The 17,690-nt window shown below is 38.6% G+C and overlaps 8 protein-coding genes and 1 non-coding gene across 9 annotated transcripts; 5 read left to right on the forward strand and 4 right to left on the reverse strand.

The window, feature by feature from the left end:
- Nucleotides 1–447: 447 nt before the first annotated feature.
- PSD1 (phosphatidylserine decarboxylase 1) lies at nt 448–1,926 on the forward strand (the record flags this gene model as incomplete). The annotated part of the gene is made up of 1 exon (XM_453424.1): nt 448–1,926. One exon carries the CDS (start codon nt 448–450, stop codon nt 1,924–1,926), a length of 1,479 nt encoding a protein of 492 aa, XP_453424.1.
- A 156-nt stretch (nt 1,927–2,082) lies between these two features.
- Nucleotides 2,083–6,936, reverse strand: APC1 (anaphase promoting complex subunit 1; the record flags this gene model as incomplete). Its single annotated transcript, XM_453425.1, has 1 exon — nt 2,083–6,936. One exon carries the CDS (start codon nt 6,934–6,936, stop codon nt 2,083–2,085), a length of 4,854 nt encoding a protein of 1,617 aa, XP_453425.1.
- A 287-nt stretch (nt 6,937–7,223) lies between these two features.
- Nucleotides 7,224–7,345, reverse strand: KLLA0_D08140r. Its single transcript has 2 exons — nt 7,309–7,345; nt 7,224–7,260 (listed from the first exon to the last, which is right to left on the reverse strand). It is a non-coding gene; the product is annotated as a tRNA-Pro (tRNA).
- Nucleotides 7,346–8,300: 955 nt separating this feature from the next.
- MDG1 (Mdg1p) lies at nt 8,301–9,671 on the forward strand (the record flags this gene model as incomplete). Its single annotated transcript, XM_453426.1, has 1 exon — nt 8,301–9,671. One exon carries the CDS (start codon nt 8,301–8,303, stop codon nt 9,669–9,671), a length of 1,371 nt encoding a protein of 456 aa, XP_453426.1.
- A 656-nt stretch (nt 9,672–10,327) lies between these two features.
- Nucleotides 10,328–11,503, forward strand: NOP13 (Nop13p; the record flags this gene model as incomplete). The annotated part of the gene is made up of 1 exon (XM_453427.1): nt 10,328–11,503. One exon carries the CDS (start codon nt 10,328–10,330, stop codon nt 11,501–11,503), a length of 1,176 nt encoding a protein of 391 aa, XP_453427.1.
- Nucleotides 11,504–12,062: 559 nt separating this feature from the next.
- On the forward strand, nt 12,063–13,229 carry TDA7 (Tda7p; the record flags this gene model as incomplete). Its single annotated transcript, XM_453429.1, has 1 exon — nt 12,063–13,229. One exon carries the CDS (start codon nt 12,063–12,065, stop codon nt 13,227–13,229), a length of 1,167 nt encoding a protein of 388 aa, XP_453429.1.
- A 401-nt stretch (nt 13,230–13,630) lies between these two features.
- On the forward strand, nt 13,631–14,530 carry MRPL22 (mitochondrial 54S ribosomal protein uL22m; the record flags this gene model as incomplete). Its single annotated transcript, XM_453430.1, has 1 exon — nt 13,631–14,530. The coding sequence occupies one exon, from the start codon at nt 13,631–13,633 to the stop codon at nt 14,528–14,530; it is 900 nt and encodes a 299-aa protein (XP_453430.1).
- Nucleotides 14,531–14,772: 242 nt separating this feature from the next.
- SHR3 (Shr3p) lies at nt 14,773–15,381 on the reverse strand (the record flags this gene model as incomplete). Its single annotated transcript, XM_453431.1, has 1 exon — nt 14,773–15,381. The coding sequence occupies one exon, from the start codon at nt 15,379–15,381 to the stop codon at nt 14,773–14,775; it is 609 nt and encodes a 202-aa protein (XP_453431.1).
- Nucleotides 15,382–15,800: 419 nt separating this feature from the next.
- Nucleotides 15,801–16,514, reverse strand: RPS3 (40S ribosomal protein uS3; the record flags this gene model as incomplete). The annotated part of the gene is made up of 1 exon (XM_453432.1): nt 15,801–16,514. The coding sequence occupies one exon, from the start codon at nt 16,512–16,514 to the stop codon at nt 15,801–15,803; it is 714 nt and encodes a 237-aa protein (XP_453432.1).
- Between the last annotated feature and the right edge of the window lie 1,176 nt (nt 16,515–17,690).

The raw sequence follows: 17,690 nt of genomic DNA on the forward strand, positions 1-17,690 counted from the left end.
TATCGCTGTTATTTCAACCCAATAATAACACGCTCTTATCCTCTCTAAAAGCACAAAAAGACGGATCTTATTATTTCACATTCGATGCGCTTTCCCCATTCTGTTCGGTTAGTTCATTTTCACATTTTTCACATTTCACTTAAAGGCCTTCGAGGATTTCTTTATATAAAAAAAGCTTTAGAATAAGAGGTTTTCCTGTATAGAGAATGTATTTAAGATCGGCACATGGATTTTCTAGAGAGATAATTTGGAGCAGCGCGCCAAAATTGTCCTTAGCGTGGTACTAGAAGATAGAAAAGAGTTTGCAGTGTATTAGTAGTTGGTTTTCCTAAGGCTGTTGGTTAGTGTTTTGTGTTTTGTGTTGTGTTTTTTGGTGATTACAAGGTAAAAGGTAATTATTTGACTGTTTTCTTTTTGAATTTTTGTGTCGGTGGTTAGATACTCGCAATGATTGGAATATCTAGGAACGTATCGTTGACAATGTCGCGGATTCCGTGGCCACAGGTTCCACAACGTGTGTCAGGTCCTTATTTGAAAAATAAGACGAAGATGTTGCTTAGCCAGAGGTTTATGTCATCGGGTCCCATTGTGAGACCGGAGAATTCGAAAAAACGCATGGTGAAGTGGGTTGTCGCGACTAGTTTTACGTTAATCATTAGTTCGTACTTGATAAATCAGCATTACCAAAGGATAAAAGTAGCGGAATCTGGCGATGTGGTGGAAGGAGATTCGCAGGATAAAGTGAAGGGGAAGTATCGTATTAAAATATTCAATAATAACTGGCTGTTTTTCTGTTACAGTACGTTGCCATTAAACGCCATTTCGCGTCTTTGGGGCCAAGTCAACTCTTTGAACCTACCGACATGGGTTAGACCTTGGAGTTATAAGCTTTACGCGACTTTGTTCCATGCAAACTTGGATGAGATGGACGATCCGGATCTAAGCCATTACGAAAATTTATCACAGTTCTTTTACCGTACCATTAGACCTGAGACAAGACCTATTGATTTTGACGAGAACGTTGTTGTTTGTCCAAGCGATGGGACAGTTTTACAATTCGGTATTATTGATCCGCATCTAGGCCACATTGAACAGGTCAAGGGAATGACTTACTCGGTCAAAGAATTTTTGGGTACGCATGGTCATCCTCTGTTACAGAGAACACCATCTGAAGAGAAACTGGGGCAGGATACTAAGACTGATAATGATCACAGAGAATTTGCAAGAATCAATGATATCCCATACAGTTTGAACGATATCATTGGTCATACCCCAGGTTCTCAAAGTGAAGACCATTTACAACCTTTCGATTATAAAATGGAAAAGAACCAAGCCATCTCAGATCAAGATTCTTCCAAGACTTTTACCCTATTGGGTGAGCTATCCCCCAACTATGTCAAACAAAAATTATCTTCTACCGATACCCAGCTATATTTTGCGGTCATTTATTTGGCTCCTGGTGATTATCATCACTACCATTCTCCAGTAAATTGGGTTTGCAAACTTCGTCGTCATTTCCCAGGTGAGCTCTTCTCGGTGGCACCTTATTTCCAGAGAAATTTCCCAAACTTGTTTGTTCTCAATGAACGTGTTGCATTGTTAGGTCACTGGAAGCATGGATTCTTTAGTATGACCCCAGTCGGAGCTACAAATGTCGGATCGATCAAATTGAACTTTGATAAAGAACTAATTACAAATGAAAAAACTCAGAGACATTGTAAACCGCATACTTGTTATGAAGCAACATATGAAAATGCTAGCAAAGTATTAGGTGGCGTGCCTTTGATAAAGGGTGAAGAAATGGGTGGTTTCATGTTAGGATCAACAGTGGTTTTATGCTTTGAAGCACCAAGAGAGTTTAACTTCAAAATCAACGTTGGCGACAAAGTCAAAATGGGGCAACCTTTGGGTAAGGTTGAGCAATAGATAAAGCTTTACAAAAAAAAAAAAATTACTATCATTTCTATATTCTCATGTTCATATATAATTAACTTAAAAACTGCAATATAATATTATTTCTCTTATGGTCACTTCGTAAGATAACTAAATATTGATTTGTTTTCGAGGTGGAAGTTAACGTGTCTATAAATCATGACGTTTCCTCCATATCTCTAATTCAAAATCGAATGAATCTAGCCCTGTTAGGAGATTCAAGTTAAATTCTTGGGTTGGATTTTGGTAATGTGCCAATTCCAAATCCTCAACATTCTTACTACAAAATTCTTCGTAAAATGACTTCTTTTCTTCAGATGTGTCTCCCAATAGAGAATTCGCAGTACGCTGAGTTAACAAGCTTTTGTAATACATTGCCTTTAAATCATTCTTTGCAGTTTTCTCTCCAAGCTTTCCATAATCTTCGATGGATCTTTTCTTTACGTGAATAAAGCAACCCTTCTCAAAGAACTTGTCAATGTTCAATTTATTCTCTCCAAATTCCAACGTTAGTGGATAGTACATTGGAGCCCGTACTTGAATTCTGACTATACTTTCAATCACAGGAAGTAGACAGGGAGACTTCATTTCGTGTAAAACTTCATTACTTTTCGTATCTTTACTCGTTATCAACAACGGCACGTCACTGATTAGCTCCTCCGTTGTAGCATCTCTGACCAATAGAAATCGTTCACTCATGGCTAATCGCCAGAGATACTTGGTCTCTTGTAAATAGTAAGGAGAATTGAAAGTTGGAATAACGGAGATTATTAAGTATGAAAGGTCTTTTATGTTGGCAGTTCTCAACGCATAATGCCCTAACCCAAGGAATAAAAATCCCATGCACATATTTGTCGTCATAAATTTTCCATAGTGGTTATCATAATCAACATTCTTTGGCCGCTCTGCAATTCCGATGTTGAGAATTTCCTCTTCTACTTCTTCGAAGGTATTGGAAGGGTCTTTCCTTGACATTGAGTACAAGTAAGAGTTTCTTCCGTGTGAAACTGAGTGTAGATATCGTATCCTCTTGTATACCTCTATATCACCAGATCCTGCCATTATCAAACTCATCGCTAAAACCACACAATTTATCAAATTAGTAATTCCTTTGAAGAGTAACTGGCTATCAACCCGCTTTTCCAATGAATATTGATACATTGGTAAAAACATGTCTAATATCCTGCAAAGCCCTTCCCTCAATGAAATAGAGTTAGAGGAGGCGCCTTTGACTCCCACTGAAAGACATCTCCCTGCAATTCTATAATATATTGGTAATATATCACTAGTTACATTTTTGGGATCAAAACTTCTCGGTAAAATTTCTAATATCCATCGCCAATCAAGAGGTATCTTATCCCACATGATCATATTCACACACCATTCTCGATAAATAAACAAATCAGGACGGGTGTAGATACTCGAATCAACCTCTTCCTTAGGTTTGGAAACAGAAATCGTATCTGCAATAGTTTGGCAATTTGTCTTCAAGAAAACTAACATCAATGCAATAAGAGCACCCAATTGAGAGTTCACTGGCATCCAGTCTTCTCCAACGTCATTTACAGACACCACGATATTAACTAGTTTTTCAATGATTTTTGGGTCCATAGTACCACTCTTGAAAGAAAAATCAAATGAACGATCTCCTTCATTGGTATCTTGTGGGTCAATCGAACCTTTGGGGTGATGTGAGTTGTAATCGTCAAAATCGCCCCCAGCCTTAGGGTTTGTGCTTTTTTCACCGCAACCCATATTGATCAAACCTATTCCAATTCCACAAGCTAGTCTGTACCCTTCATCAGGAACATTTTCATCATTGATGTTTATCGAAGAAGTGAGTTCGTTAGAGAATAGTTCTGAGATTCTTCGATTATGAGTATTCTCATAAAGAATTCCAAGCCCCACTAAGCCAGCACTTTGTATCTTATAGTCAATGTTCAAGTTACTAGATCCCGGCGGTAGTAATGCCAGAACATGAACACTGAGTACTTTGGTCATCTTTAAACTCATCGAACCTCTCATACTCACGCACATTCCCAATAAGAGCCCTATACTGACATATGTATTTTTTGGACTCAAAAAGTTGTACAATTGCCATTCACCTAATACTGACAAGTGACGATTTAAGCCTAATCCTAACAAAAATCCTCCATATTCAGGGTCCAGTACGTCTTGATTGTTAAAGTTTAGCCAACCACTTGTGAGTGGTTTTTTATCCGTGTCTAATGCAAGTCCTTTGGCAACACCTCTGTGAAAAGCCCCCCAACCGAGAATGTCATCAGGAAATGAGTTTTTCTCGAGAGATATTACGGTGTCATCAACGTCGAAATGAAAACTTAAAGACAACGAATCTTCCACAAAGTTATGTTGATTCAATGTAGGATCTGAGCAAAGAAAAGACGCTGCATAACCAAACCCACTGGTTAGAGCCCTATATGCCATTGCCGTTGCGGTCCGCTTTTTCAGAATAAGTAGGTTACTATAATCCAACTTTAGCTTTGGTAAATCAACAGAATGCGTTTTAGAATAGGATAAAGTTTTTACAAAATCCAGAAAGAGCTCCTTGTGATTGAAAATTGGTTTCTTCGTAGAGATCATATCATAGTTTATGCTTTCAATTTTAGAAGATTTTGAACTTACATTCAGACTCTTCTCAGCAATTTGTTTGTAAATTTGCAAAATAGATCGCGGTTCTGATGATGCTATGTTGGAAATATTCTGGCTTTTAAACTGACCAGGAAGCTTCTTCTGTTGTTGTGAAGAAATGAAATCTTTTATTATTCGCAAATCAGTTCTGTCAATCAAATCGATATCGACGTTTTCGTCAACATGGTCGATTTCATTTTCAACATCTAACAATAACCTTTTCAAAGGCACGTATATCCCAACAGGTAGAGCTTCCAATTCAGTTTTCCCAATATTCAGCTGTCCCAGTAATTGTAAGAGATTTAGTGTAGTATTGCCTGTTAAGGATTGAAACAATTTCAACATTTTGTTGGTTAGAGGGGTCACGATATCATCAATATCGCATGAATCGTCATTTATTAGACGTGATAGTGTAATGAATGGCGTTAGTGGGACATGAGACTGTTGTCTAGCACTGTATAAAGTCTTGAATATCGATGGAGGTTCATCAATGGGTTGATCAAATACAATTGTCAAGGGATGTAATCGATCTTCCGGCGAGTGGTAATAGTCAATCCAGATTTGAGGCCAATTCATTAAACTAGTGAGGTTAGTGAGTAGCCGAGCAAGCTTGTTTACAATTTCAAGCTCATAAATATTTAGTTGAAACTCTTCCCGCATTAGGTGTAGACACATAGTAACTTTGGCAAGCCATGAAGGATCTTCTTTATACAAGGGATGAGCGAATGTGTCATTACAATTATCAAGGTTTAGAAGGATAGTGTTTTGTAATGCAATGAAATCCTGATCAGAGTCTGCAACATGTAGCGGAGAGGTGTTAGATTTTTCCAGCTCTGATCTTTGTGCTTGCCATATAGCTAAAAATAAATGAAAAGTTTCGTGTAGTACGTATTTGATACCAATAAATATTGATTTCAAGGCATTTCCAGTCGGATACGTATGAGGAGAAGGAACAATTTCCCAAGAATTGCTGCTGCTTATTATCATATAAGAATCTGAAATATAGTAACAATCATCAGGACTCGAGACATGGAGTTGGAACTCGGGGGATGTAATCTCCAGATATGGGTTGTACAATATTAGTGTATCCTTCTGCAAAAAGGCGAAGTAACCGATGAGATCTTCCGAATTATATACACAAACGTCTCGCACAATCCCAGGTTTTATATCCATGGTTTTCGTCATTGAAATTGGAGAGTATCCAAATGCTTTGAACCTGACATTCGTCATGACAGAATTGTTCAAGTTGAAGATCCATATCTTGCCCCAACCATTCACGTTATCTAATATTCCAATAGCTTGCTTATCACCCATCTTGGTTGATACTACTTTTCCCTTGGACGATAATGAAGGTACTTTCACTGCAGTAATTTTTGTTAGGTAAACATCTTTGGAAATGTCACTTGATATTGACTGATCAGGTGCATTCATCGTAGGCGTCATTTCCATGATTCTCTCCACATTTGTTGACATGCTTCTTTTTGATAAAGATGACGAATTCATTCTGTTGGGTGTCTGTGCAAGCTTGGCACTTACATGCAGTGTATTCGTCATCTCCGAATTGGTATCCTCCGCGGTCCAATTTGTTGATGTTGCTCTCCTGTTGTATGCAGATCTTTTCCTCAAGTTATTATTTAAATTATTGTTGTTGAAACCATAAGGTATATCAGAAGTCTTACGACGTTGTATGGCATTAGAAAGGGAAGCGCTTGACCCAGGAGTATTGGGAGCAAGGTTGCCGTAACTTTTCTTTCTCACAGAGTTTGATGAATCTAAACTCAAAGTCGGAGATTTTAACGTCACCGAATCTGAACTGTCTTGTAATAGTTGTATACTATAGAAAAATAACTGTTCAGTGGTTCGTTGATAGAAAAGTGCCACTCCAAAAGAATCTGCTTTTGGGAAGTATATGAGCTCAATATCATTTAAATCCGTTGGTGATGCAGTGGATGGGAATTGAATGGACCCAAATGGTGACATCGGATGAGTGATGCAAATAAATCTATAGTTCTCAAAATTCGCATTATAGTCCAAGGTATCAGGCTGCATTACCCTCTGCAATATAAGTCCATTTTTGAAGATACATGCTTTAGATGTGTGGAAAGGTAATGAAACCACAAACGAATCGTTGTCGCTAAGATAGTGGAAATGTACAGCGTCTTTCAATACAATGCATAAAGTTAAACCCAAGTCATCCCATCGTTTGAAACCAGAAAATATCACCGGAGTGTCGAAATTGTACCTTCTAAGGCATGATCCCTCAGACCACCATTCTACAGAGTTATTATCAACCCAAAGCTGACCTATTCCTGCAGTTTCAGATAATCTTGGCAGATCGGAAGCACCATGTTCCATATCAGGGGCGGTTAGATGAAGCGAGATCTGTGCAACTTATTGTAATTTGAACTTATTATTAAAGTCTCTTATTCTGTAGAGAAGTTCCTACCTAGCACTTGACAATGCACATAGACGGGTTATTGCTGTGGATAGGATATAATCGTATGGAGATCTAATACCAATTAATATATGTTATTGTTAAAACAGTGATTATTTATTTGTATTCACTATTATGCAACTTTGTGTTTACCAAAAATACAAAAAAACAACACCGGAGACAGGAGGGAGTCAAAAAAAAGAAAATTGGGGCGAGCTGGGAATTGAACCCAGGGCCTCTCGCATGCTTTGCAGTAGTTAAACTCCGTTTATCGAAGCTTCGCTAGGCTATTAACCCAAAGCGAGAATCATACCACTAGACCACACGCCCTAATGTTTCAAGTGGTGGTTTTAAACAGGAAAACCCATTATACTGTTCAGAAGATATCATACACATACTATCTCCTTGTTTTCTCTTTCCTTCCCTGTCATGTATTGATGGATGCATGTCAGCAAAATCTAAACGTTGCCGATCTGCTTAGAACATTGTATATTCAATTGTTCCACTTTAAGTACTGAACTGTACAGTTTCGACTGGGTCCAATGGTGAGGTCCACTTTTACAACCTAAAATTTGCTTCCAGACTCAAATGATACTTTGAAACCCAGTAAAAAAACTCTAGTATTTTAGGGTAATACGTAAAGCACAAAACGTTTCATAACAACAAAACCAGCGCAACCGACACTAACACAAGCATCTAAAATATGCACGATGTGTGTCCTTTACCATGGATTCATCGAAGAGCTTTATCCGTATCACGTTTATTATGATACAAATATTGCATCATCTCATACGTCACAGATATCTTAGCATCTCATCGCAATTATATAATTCAAAGTTGTACCGTTACTTCTATTATTATTTTTGGTTTGGCCCTTTTTTTTTCTCTCAAAGGGCTAAAATGAATTAAAACCAGAAAAAAAGAACTTCTAACTGGAGAATTGTTGCAATTTACATAACACACTTGATGGCAAAGTAATCTTTAATTCGGTATAAGTTTAGACCTTTCGAGAGTTCCTATTTCAATATATATCTGTACTCTTAAGAGATAAGTCACAAGTAAAAAAAACGAAATACTAATTTTAAAGAAGTGTTCTTTTTTAGAAACGGAGAACGATTGTTAATTATTTTACTTGGACATAATTAAACCAGGAGATAAAGAACAAAATTGAGGAATTAACGTCTAATCTTCTAGTTTCCATCCGAGAGATAAGGTACAACTATTGATATCAATTACTGAGATAACAGAGCGAGAAAATTAGAACTATAACGAGTAAGAACAAAAAATGGTCGAATATACTTTCACCTGGCCAAAGGGTCCACAAGAGGTTGTTGTTACTGGTAATTTCGATAACTGGACAGGTTCATTACCGTTAGTGAAACAGCCATCTGGTGACTTTTCATTGACTATGCCACTTCCACCAAATGATGACGATAAGTTTGTGTTCAAATTTATTGTCGATGGTGAATGGGTAGTATCTGATAAGTACGAGAAGGATTCTAGTGCTGGTCCAATCAACAATGTTATCTACACATCGAAGATTGTCGGCACCACAACTGGTTCTACCTTCATTCCAGAGTCAGCATTGTCTGCCAAGACTTCCCAAAAACCAAAGAGTCAACCAGCTCCAGGCTCTAACAAAAAGGGTAAGAAAAAGAAGGTTAAGGTCAAGAAGAGAATCAGAAAGGATAAGAGAACTGGTGAACAGACCGTTATCTCTGAGGAAAGAACTGAGTTGAACTCTGATGGTGAGGAAGAAAGTGAAGAAGTATCTACTACTGCAACCAACTCTAAGGAAGTCACTCCATTGCCACCTCAAACCGCCACAACAGAACCTGCCGATGACGAAGAAGCTACTGCTCCTGTGCCAGCAGTTTTGCCTTCAAAGGAAAACCAGCAAACTACTCTTGGAGAGCCTGGTATTGCCATCGTTCCTAATCCAAATGAAATTGCAGCATTCAAGGAGGTTAGAAATGTTGATGCTCAAAAGCTCAATGAACAATTGAATGCAGAATTGAAGGAGAAGGAAGCTGATAAAAAGGAAACTTTGGACCAGCAAGCAGAAGAAACTGCAGCTGTCACTGCAGCAGCTACTGCAGCTGCGGCAGAAAACCCAACTGATGACGTGGCTCCAGTTATTCAATCTGCCACTGAACCAGCTGTTCAAACCGAACAATTAGAGCAAGAAAAGGCCGTTGCTGAACCTGAAACAGTTCCAACCCAAGACGCTACTATTCCGAATACACACATCGAATCACAGGTCACAGATGGTTCTGATGTCGTAGAAGAAGTAGGTATTATCACTTCTCCAGAACAAGAAGCTGAACTAGTTCAAAGAACACTGGATCCAAAAATCGGAGGCGAAGCTGAACTTCTAATTGCTGAAGGCGAAGTTCCAAAGGACTCTATCCCTGCAGTTCAAGAACAAGTCGAAAAAATCGCTGATGAAGCTATTGAAGCCAACACTAAGATTGCTGACAACGTCACCGAAGATGTGAAGAAGACCGCTGAAGAAGCAAAGACTACTACCAACAATGCCGCCAACAAGGTAACTAACAATGCTACCAGTACTAATACTCCAACTAAAACTGCTGCAAAACCAGAAAAGAAGAAAAAGAAGGGATTTTTCTCCAAGTTAAAGAAAATATTCAACTAATTCTAACTTTGCGCCACCTTTTTTATAAAGGCCCATCAAGGCAAGGGAAAGCTTGCTGAATGTTATTTCTATTAGATAAATGACATTCCGAACTGCCCAAGCAACGACTTTCAAAACAGGAACGCAAGTTCTTTACTTATACCAAAAGAAGAAGTAAAAAACCCCCCAAAAAAACCGGAACTGCCACCGATCTTAAGGTTTGACTGATCTGTTATTTCAGCTCATACCCGTCCAGCAATTGTAATGAATACTTGTGAAGTTTAATTTTATTTTTCCTCTTTTTATATATATAATTTTGTAATACAATATGCTATTGTCACTAATAATTAACTTAATTTTAATACCATAAACTTACTGCTTCTAAGAATGAAACATTAACATTCTACGAGGTGCAATGAAGTGTTCATCCAATTACTATCCAAAAGAAACTGTCACCTGTCTGTTATATTTTTCATAAACTCATTGATATTTCTGTCCAGTCTCATTATTGAAAAGCAATTAAACGTTAGTTCAGAAAATTTTACATTCATTGAGATGAGATGAGATGAGATGAGCTTGAAATGGTATAAAGATACTTGCAGACTCCTTTACAAAGTAGATCCTTCATTTCTACTGAGATTGTTGAACAAGAACTCAGATAAGCGAAAGTAATCGACATGTCGGATTCCAGCAAAGAGGTTAAAAAAGTGGATGATGCTGTAAGTCAAGTCTTAAAGGACCCCACCAAGAAGAGAAAGGCTGAAGATGAGATTGAAATTGATTTAAACCAATCCGTGCCTTTATCTAAAAAGCAGAAACGTTTATTGAGAAGAGGTAAGGTTACAATTGAAGAATTAAACGCTAAATACAACATTGACTCGAAATCTATCGAAGAGTACAAGAAAGAAACCGCCGAGAAACAGGATAATGAAGATACATCCAATAAAAAAGAAGGTTCATCAGAGGAGACCAACGTCGAGGAGGAAAAAATAACTTCCAAACCTAATAAGGAGAAGAAGTTCGGTGTTTGGGTTGGAAATATGGCTTTTGATACCGTGAAAGAAGATATAATTAGGTTTATAGTTGCAAAGACAAAGGAGAATGACGAAGGAGGTGCTATTACCGAGAAAGATATTGTTAGAATAAACATGCCATTGACCAAGAATGACAACAAGAAACTCAGAAATAAAGGTTTTGCTTACATTGATTTTAAAACTGAGAAGCAAATGGAAGCTGTAGTTGGTTTGAGTGAAAGTGCACTAAACGGAAGAAACTTGCTCATCAAGAACGCTGGCAGTTATGAAGGAAGACCAGATAAGAATGATCTAGTAGCTGCATCAAAGAACCCACCATCCAGAATTCTATTTGTTGGTAATTTGTCGTTTGATACTACCGAAGACCTACTGAGGAAGCACTTCCAACACTGTGGTGAAATTATGAGGATAAGAATGGCTACTTTCGAAGACACTGGTAAGTGTAAAGGGTTTGCATTTATCGATTTTAAGGACGAAACAGGTGCTACCAATGCGCTTAAAGATAAAAGTTGTAGAAAGATTGCAAGCAGACCTATTAGAATGGAATACGGTGAAGATAGATCAAAGAGACAAGTGAGAAGGAGACCTGAGTTAGATGCCAGGGAACCAAGGAAGCCATCATTTGACATAAAGACGACTCAACCGTCATCATCAGCAGCACCACCACCAATTAGGGAAAGACGTGCACCATCCTATTCCAATAGACAACCATCTCACAAGGATTCTAACAATCGTTTGAAAAGTAGTGTTGCATTGGCTTCTGCTCAAAGAGGATCTGCAGCCATTGTGCCATCGCAAGGTAAGAAGACAACTTTTTAATGTGCGTCAAGAAAACATGAAATATATCAAAATCTTGTATATTAGTTCGAAATAGATCATATACCCATATTTATATTCTCTCATAGGAATATATACTTATCAAAAATAAAGTATAGAAGGACGTATGGGACTGAGGTTCTCTGTTATCATCCTTCTGCTGCAAGTCGAAGGCTGCATCTTGTTTTTCTTCACCGCTCAGTCTCGAGAATCCTTCTCCACGACCGGCGAGCACGACTTTTTTTTTTTTCTTTTACGCATTCGAGAGCAGCAAACAAATATAGAACTTGAAGCAGGTCTACTAATAGAAGCCTTGCATAAGGAGAAATAGGCGAGGGTAACGTCGTCAACTTCTCTATACATCCATCAAGGGACGCTAAGGCAGGACTTATAAGGTAGTGGGTGACGATACATAAGTTGCTAGTTGCTTGAGAAAGGGTGAAGTCGATTGCTACATCATTTTTTTTACCGAAAAACCGTTACAAGCGTAAAGCAGTTGTACCAAGGAAACTATTAAATTTCAAGATCTATAACAGGATCTCACTGGCCAGTTCACCTAAAGATGTTGTTCAACACTACCACTGACGGTACTGATTATTCATCTGTTGTTTCTTCGTCAGATACACTGACAGAAAGTTCGGAGTCGTTCTCACAAAGCGTTGCTAGTTTACGAACGGATTACATCAACCCTGACTCAGGAAATTCTACGCAGCAGCCACATGGTATGAAGACCAGGACGGTTCTGGTATATCCAAACAGATCACATTCGGATTCGGATTCACCTGGCATAGTATCGCCATCTACAGTTTGGGTACCGCCGTCAACAGATGATTCAACGTCGCATACAGATGTAGACACGGCAATGGTGACGGTACTTGAGATGAGCTCAGGACCGAGCAACATAGTAATGCAAACAATTTATCCCGAGAACACCGCGACCCAAGAATACACATCTGTTGAGGGTACAGAAGCTACTGCCACTGTGCCTACACCGACTTGGTTAACGTTGACCACTGAAGTACCGTCTTCTGAAACTGTGGTTTATTACACACGAGATTTCATCTTTACTGACACTTCAACCACCTTTACTAAAGGACTACCGACACTTACAGTGATACCCACAGAGGCTACTTTCACTACACCTACAGGTCCAGTTGTGACTGACACATCTTTTTACGAAAGATGGCTATCTGGCGCATTGGATTCCAACTCAACATCGTCTGGATCAAATAAAGATACAATAATCGGTGGTGTAATAGGAAGCGTGGGAGGTCTGGCGCTAATGATACTGGTGATCTATTTATTATTTAGGAAGAGACGAAGGAGAAATCTTATCGAACACGAAAAGAGCTTCTCCCACGACATTGGGAGAAAAATGGGATACGACGATATCGGAACGTTTATTGCACAGTCTCAGCAAACCACCAAGACTACAACCAGAGTATCGACGACTGCTCATAATAATAACAAAGTTTCAAAAAGTTTGCCCTCAGTGCCTCCATATGTTGCAGATTCTGTCAGGAGGCCACAGACGACAAATCCATTCGACGACGAATATGTTGTATCGATTGCAGATCCAGAGTCTCAGACGCCTTCCACAACATCACTACATTCATCCTTTGTGTCATCTTCCACCGATGAGGGTACACATGACACTGAAATGTCAGTTACTTACGATGAAAACCCACAGAACGCTCACGGATATTTAACGGAACTAATCGAACACTGATCTTACCAAACTCTAATTACAAAGTTTTCAAATTTGTACTTAAATTTTCCCTTCTATTCAATATACTTCTTTGTGCATCTTCAGTTATATAGTTCATATTTAAGGTTTAATTCCTAGCAATTCCACACTAACGCTTTTCTAATTTGTGATCTTACAACCCGTCAAGATAGTCGGACTTCAATATCTTCCTCCACACAGTAGAACCATTCCTTATATCTTCATGCCCGTTCACGATGATTTATATTTCCTAACCATCGAACAAAAAAATTTTGATAATCAAACATTGTACAGAAGAAGGATTGATCAAAGTAATAAAATGCCTACAGTATAATACTAGAGGCACGTGTAAATTACATGGTTAGTTGCAGGCTCTGTCATCAGTTCAACCTATATAAAATTTAATGCTATCGAGGACAGTAACTAGCCTGTTCGGCTTGGGAAAGGCTTCCGGTGTAAGAAGTTTTCAAGCTTCAGCATTGCAGCTACAAAAATCTGCACAAGGTTCGCTATTCGGTGAAGTCACCGATGGAGTGAATCCGTTGAAGGATGACGATCCAAATAAACTATCTAATAAGTTGACTACTGCTACCGAACTGTCAGATGATTTGGATGCTGCTACCCAGCTGGCAGAGGCTAAAAAGAAAGTTACAGCAGCCAATGATACACAATTACAGAAATATATCGAAGAACAAGACCCCATGATCAAAAGTTTACCAGAATTTTTGTTACCAAGAGTTAAGAAGGAATTCTATGAACAACAGGTTAGGTTGAACGGTGGGTTTTACGACAAAAGCGTGCGCCCTAAAGATCGTTCTTTGAGATTAACGAATGAAGAATTAGAAGTGCTTGAACCTAGTGTCTATGTTAAATCTTACAGAGTAAAATCATCTATGAAGAAGGCCACACAGCTGCTTAGACTTTTGAACGGATTGGACGCTAAGAAAGCTTTGACTCAATGTCATTTCTCCGATAAAAAGGTTGCCCGTGATGTTGCCGAATTATTGGAGCGCGGTATTAATGATGGTGTGAAGCTTGGCTTGGATGCCAATGACCTATACATCTCCCAGATATGGACCGGCAGTGATGGATTTTGGCAAAAACGTGTCGAATGGAAGGGTAGAGGTAGACGTGGTCTCATTGAACACCCATATGTGCATATCAAATGCATATTGAAGACCAAGAGTGTAACGAAGAGAAGACTAGAGCACGAAGCCAAACTAAAAGAACAAAGGAAGAAACCGTGGGTTCAATTAGCAGATAAACCCATCAGAGGTTCTATGGGTGGTGTTTACAAATGGTAATGAGATATTAAACATTATCATATTACGTTTATTTCCAATGATAATGGGTGAAGATAATATACAGCAATTAAATCATCAATAATAAGGTCCTTAGATTGTCTTTGGGTTTCATCTCAAGTTATCCATGTCGGAATAGCCAAGTATTTCATATCATTTATATAATATATAGAACAAGAGCTTGTAAATAGTGAAAGCAACGCGAAATACTTCACCGCATCAAACTGTAAGGAAACAAATTTCGTCTATTTCTTCTTCTTAGATTCCGTTTTAGCTGGTTCAGTAGTTTTCTCCGCCTTCTGTTGGTTAGCGGCAGATTCCTTCAATTGGTCTTTCCTCCATTGATCTAATCTTTGTTCATATTCCCAGGTACTGTACCACAAACCTCCTTGCAACACTAAGACACCAGCAAAGACAATTAAAATAATGATATTGGAAGAGGCAACAACAGCAATACCTTGCGCCTCAGAGACTTCACCCCAGTTATGGTAAACCGCAGATTCAACACCGGTCTTGATATTTGTTAAGAAAACACAGATACCCAAAACGTACAAAGCCAATGAACCGTATTCAAATAATTGCAAATCTGGATTTGGCTTGTATACCCTAATCAAGGAACCAATGACTCCCACAATGGCCACCGCACCAAGCATATAAAGGGTTGGCTTGGCCGTGTAGAATAGAGTCTGGTAGTGTTTCAAAGCGTTCTCAAAATGCTCCGGCGTGGCAGCAGGATTGAATAGGATATTATAGTCATATGGTTGATTAGAAAAGAAGATCCCCATCAAAAAAGTAGTTGATCCAATGATCAATGCTGTACCTACAGCACAAAAATCCTTATAAGTTAGGCCCATATTTACTTTCAGTCAATGTGTTTAGTGAGCGATACCTACGTTCTCTTAAAAATGGAACGTATAGACCCTACGTGTGGTATTAAATGGTTAACAATTCATCTATAATTGAGCCATTGGTTTTTTCAGTACGCACTATATATTCTCTTTTTTTTTAATAATTTACATGATTTTTGCCCACCGAATTTTTTTGATTAGTATGAAAGATAAAGGAACTGAAAGGCGGAAAGGCATTATCGGAAGGCGCTATCGATAAATCATTTTAAAAATCCATTGATAAAAGCAGGACGTTTTAATCGATGTCATCTGGGCATAGATTACTTATTTTTAAAAGAATTGATGAGTTTCTTAATATTTATACATATAAGAACGGTATTTAATAGACTAATTAATAATATAGAATCAAACAGATATCAATTGATTTAAGCAGATTCAGCAGCTTCAACTGGTTCAGTTGGTCTGTAATCCTTGACAGAAGGTTCCAAAACTGGTTCTTCTTCCTTTGGTTCGATGATGGTAACAGCATCTGGCAAAGCCTTTGGACCAGAGGTGTTTCTAGATGGGTCCTTCATGATCTTAACCTTAATACCCAAAACACCTTGTCTCAACAAAACGTGTCTGGTAGCGGTTTCAATGAAGTCGTTGACTGGTTGACCGGAGTGGATCAAGAAACCGTCAGCGAACTTCATGGACTTGGCTCTAGCAGCTCTCAACTTACCGGAGATGACAACTTCACAACCCTTGGCACCAGATTCCATAACGTATCTGACAACACCGTAAGCAGCTCTTCTGATGGCCAAACCGTTCAACAATTTGAACTTCATGGATTCAGCTTGAGCAACAGCGGACAAACCACGGTCATGGACTCTTTCAGCGTATAAAGCAATGGTACCACGCTTGTACTTGAATCTCTTTTCAATCAACAAGGTCAATTCGTTGATTCTTCTACCATTTTCACCAACAACATCTTGAACCTTAGTAGCTCTGATGATAATTTCGGTCTTGGTTGGAGTAACTCTGACTTCGACACCAGAGTAACCTTCTTCAGCCAATTCTCTGGTGAAGAATTCGTTCAATTCGGCGTAGAAAACACCGTCAGCGACAAGCTTTCTCTTCTTGGAGATAATGGCAACCATTTTTACTTTATTTGTTCGTCGGGGAGCTCGAAATTATAGGTGATAATAAAACTAACTAAAGTAAGTATCTTGTATGTCCAATGGCACTTATGTTCATAATGAACCAGATTGTAAAGCGATGATGAGAACAATATTCGTCAAACCGTCCGAATCGCTGCGATTGGTATGGTGAAAATGAAAAAATCATCTGAAAGACAGTATTTACTCACCAACACATGTGGTGTATGGGTTAATGCTTCAGATAAATGAACATTTTCAATGAGATAAGTACCCAAAATGGCAATGCAGAAAAAATTGGAAAAAAAACTAAAACAAAAATGTCCGGGTGAGCAGTCCCAGGAACATATATTTTCAAGTCACCTGGTAAGCGTAGAAAACTCGCCGTAAACAGAAAACTTCAAGACCGTTCCTCCATTTCCTAATGGGGAAGTTCCTAAATAGGATTTATACGCGAGATGTTCCACCCCCTGCATTGGTTTATGTGAATACTCGAGAGCCTTGTGGTAACTCGCATCACTTAGGAAACAGACAACACAATTGTTTCAACGAATAATAAAATGGGAAATAACATAGGAATTCCAGACAATGTTGCAATCACGGCGTGTCACAGCTGCATACTTGTTATTCCGAAAAGAAAGTACGTCAATATTGACCGGGTTTTAGCAGGTATATGACCCAATATTGCTTCGGGTAATTACAGGATGCCGTTTCGTTTTCTCTCTCTCTCTCTGTTTCTCACAATTTGAACGAAAAAAAAGAATAATATTGGGAGCCAGTACACCTGCAGAGGGTACAGCGAGCACACTCGAATATACGGAATGTACCAGAAATGCCTCAACCTACCTACCCACTACAATCCATTATAACAACTACCTTTTCATGTTCCTAGTAAGTTTTCCCTAAGGCCAAAAAAAAAAAAAGAAAATGAAAATCAGCTACTTGCTCACTCGAAACAAGCACATCGATTGGTGCAACTTGTGTGAATAAAAAGAAAGAACCATGTAGGTAGGCAGCTCATTTTGTAAATGGTTTTCTGAGATGTTCGGACTCCTGCACAGCCTTTATAATGGGCCAATCAATTCCACTTTGTAACTTACTAGTTCACTCGTAGATCCTTTTACTGGTTGCCTATACAGTTTATTCCGTCTACCGCACAAAGCACAAAACTGCGCTATT

Source organism: Kluyveromyces lactis, assembly GCF_000002515.2.
Source record: "Kluyveromyces lactis strain NRRL Y-1140 chromosome D complete sequence".
NCBI classification, from domain to species: Eukaryota; Fungi; Ascomycota; class Saccharomycetes; order Saccharomycetales; family Saccharomycetaceae; genus Kluyveromyces; species Kluyveromyces lactis.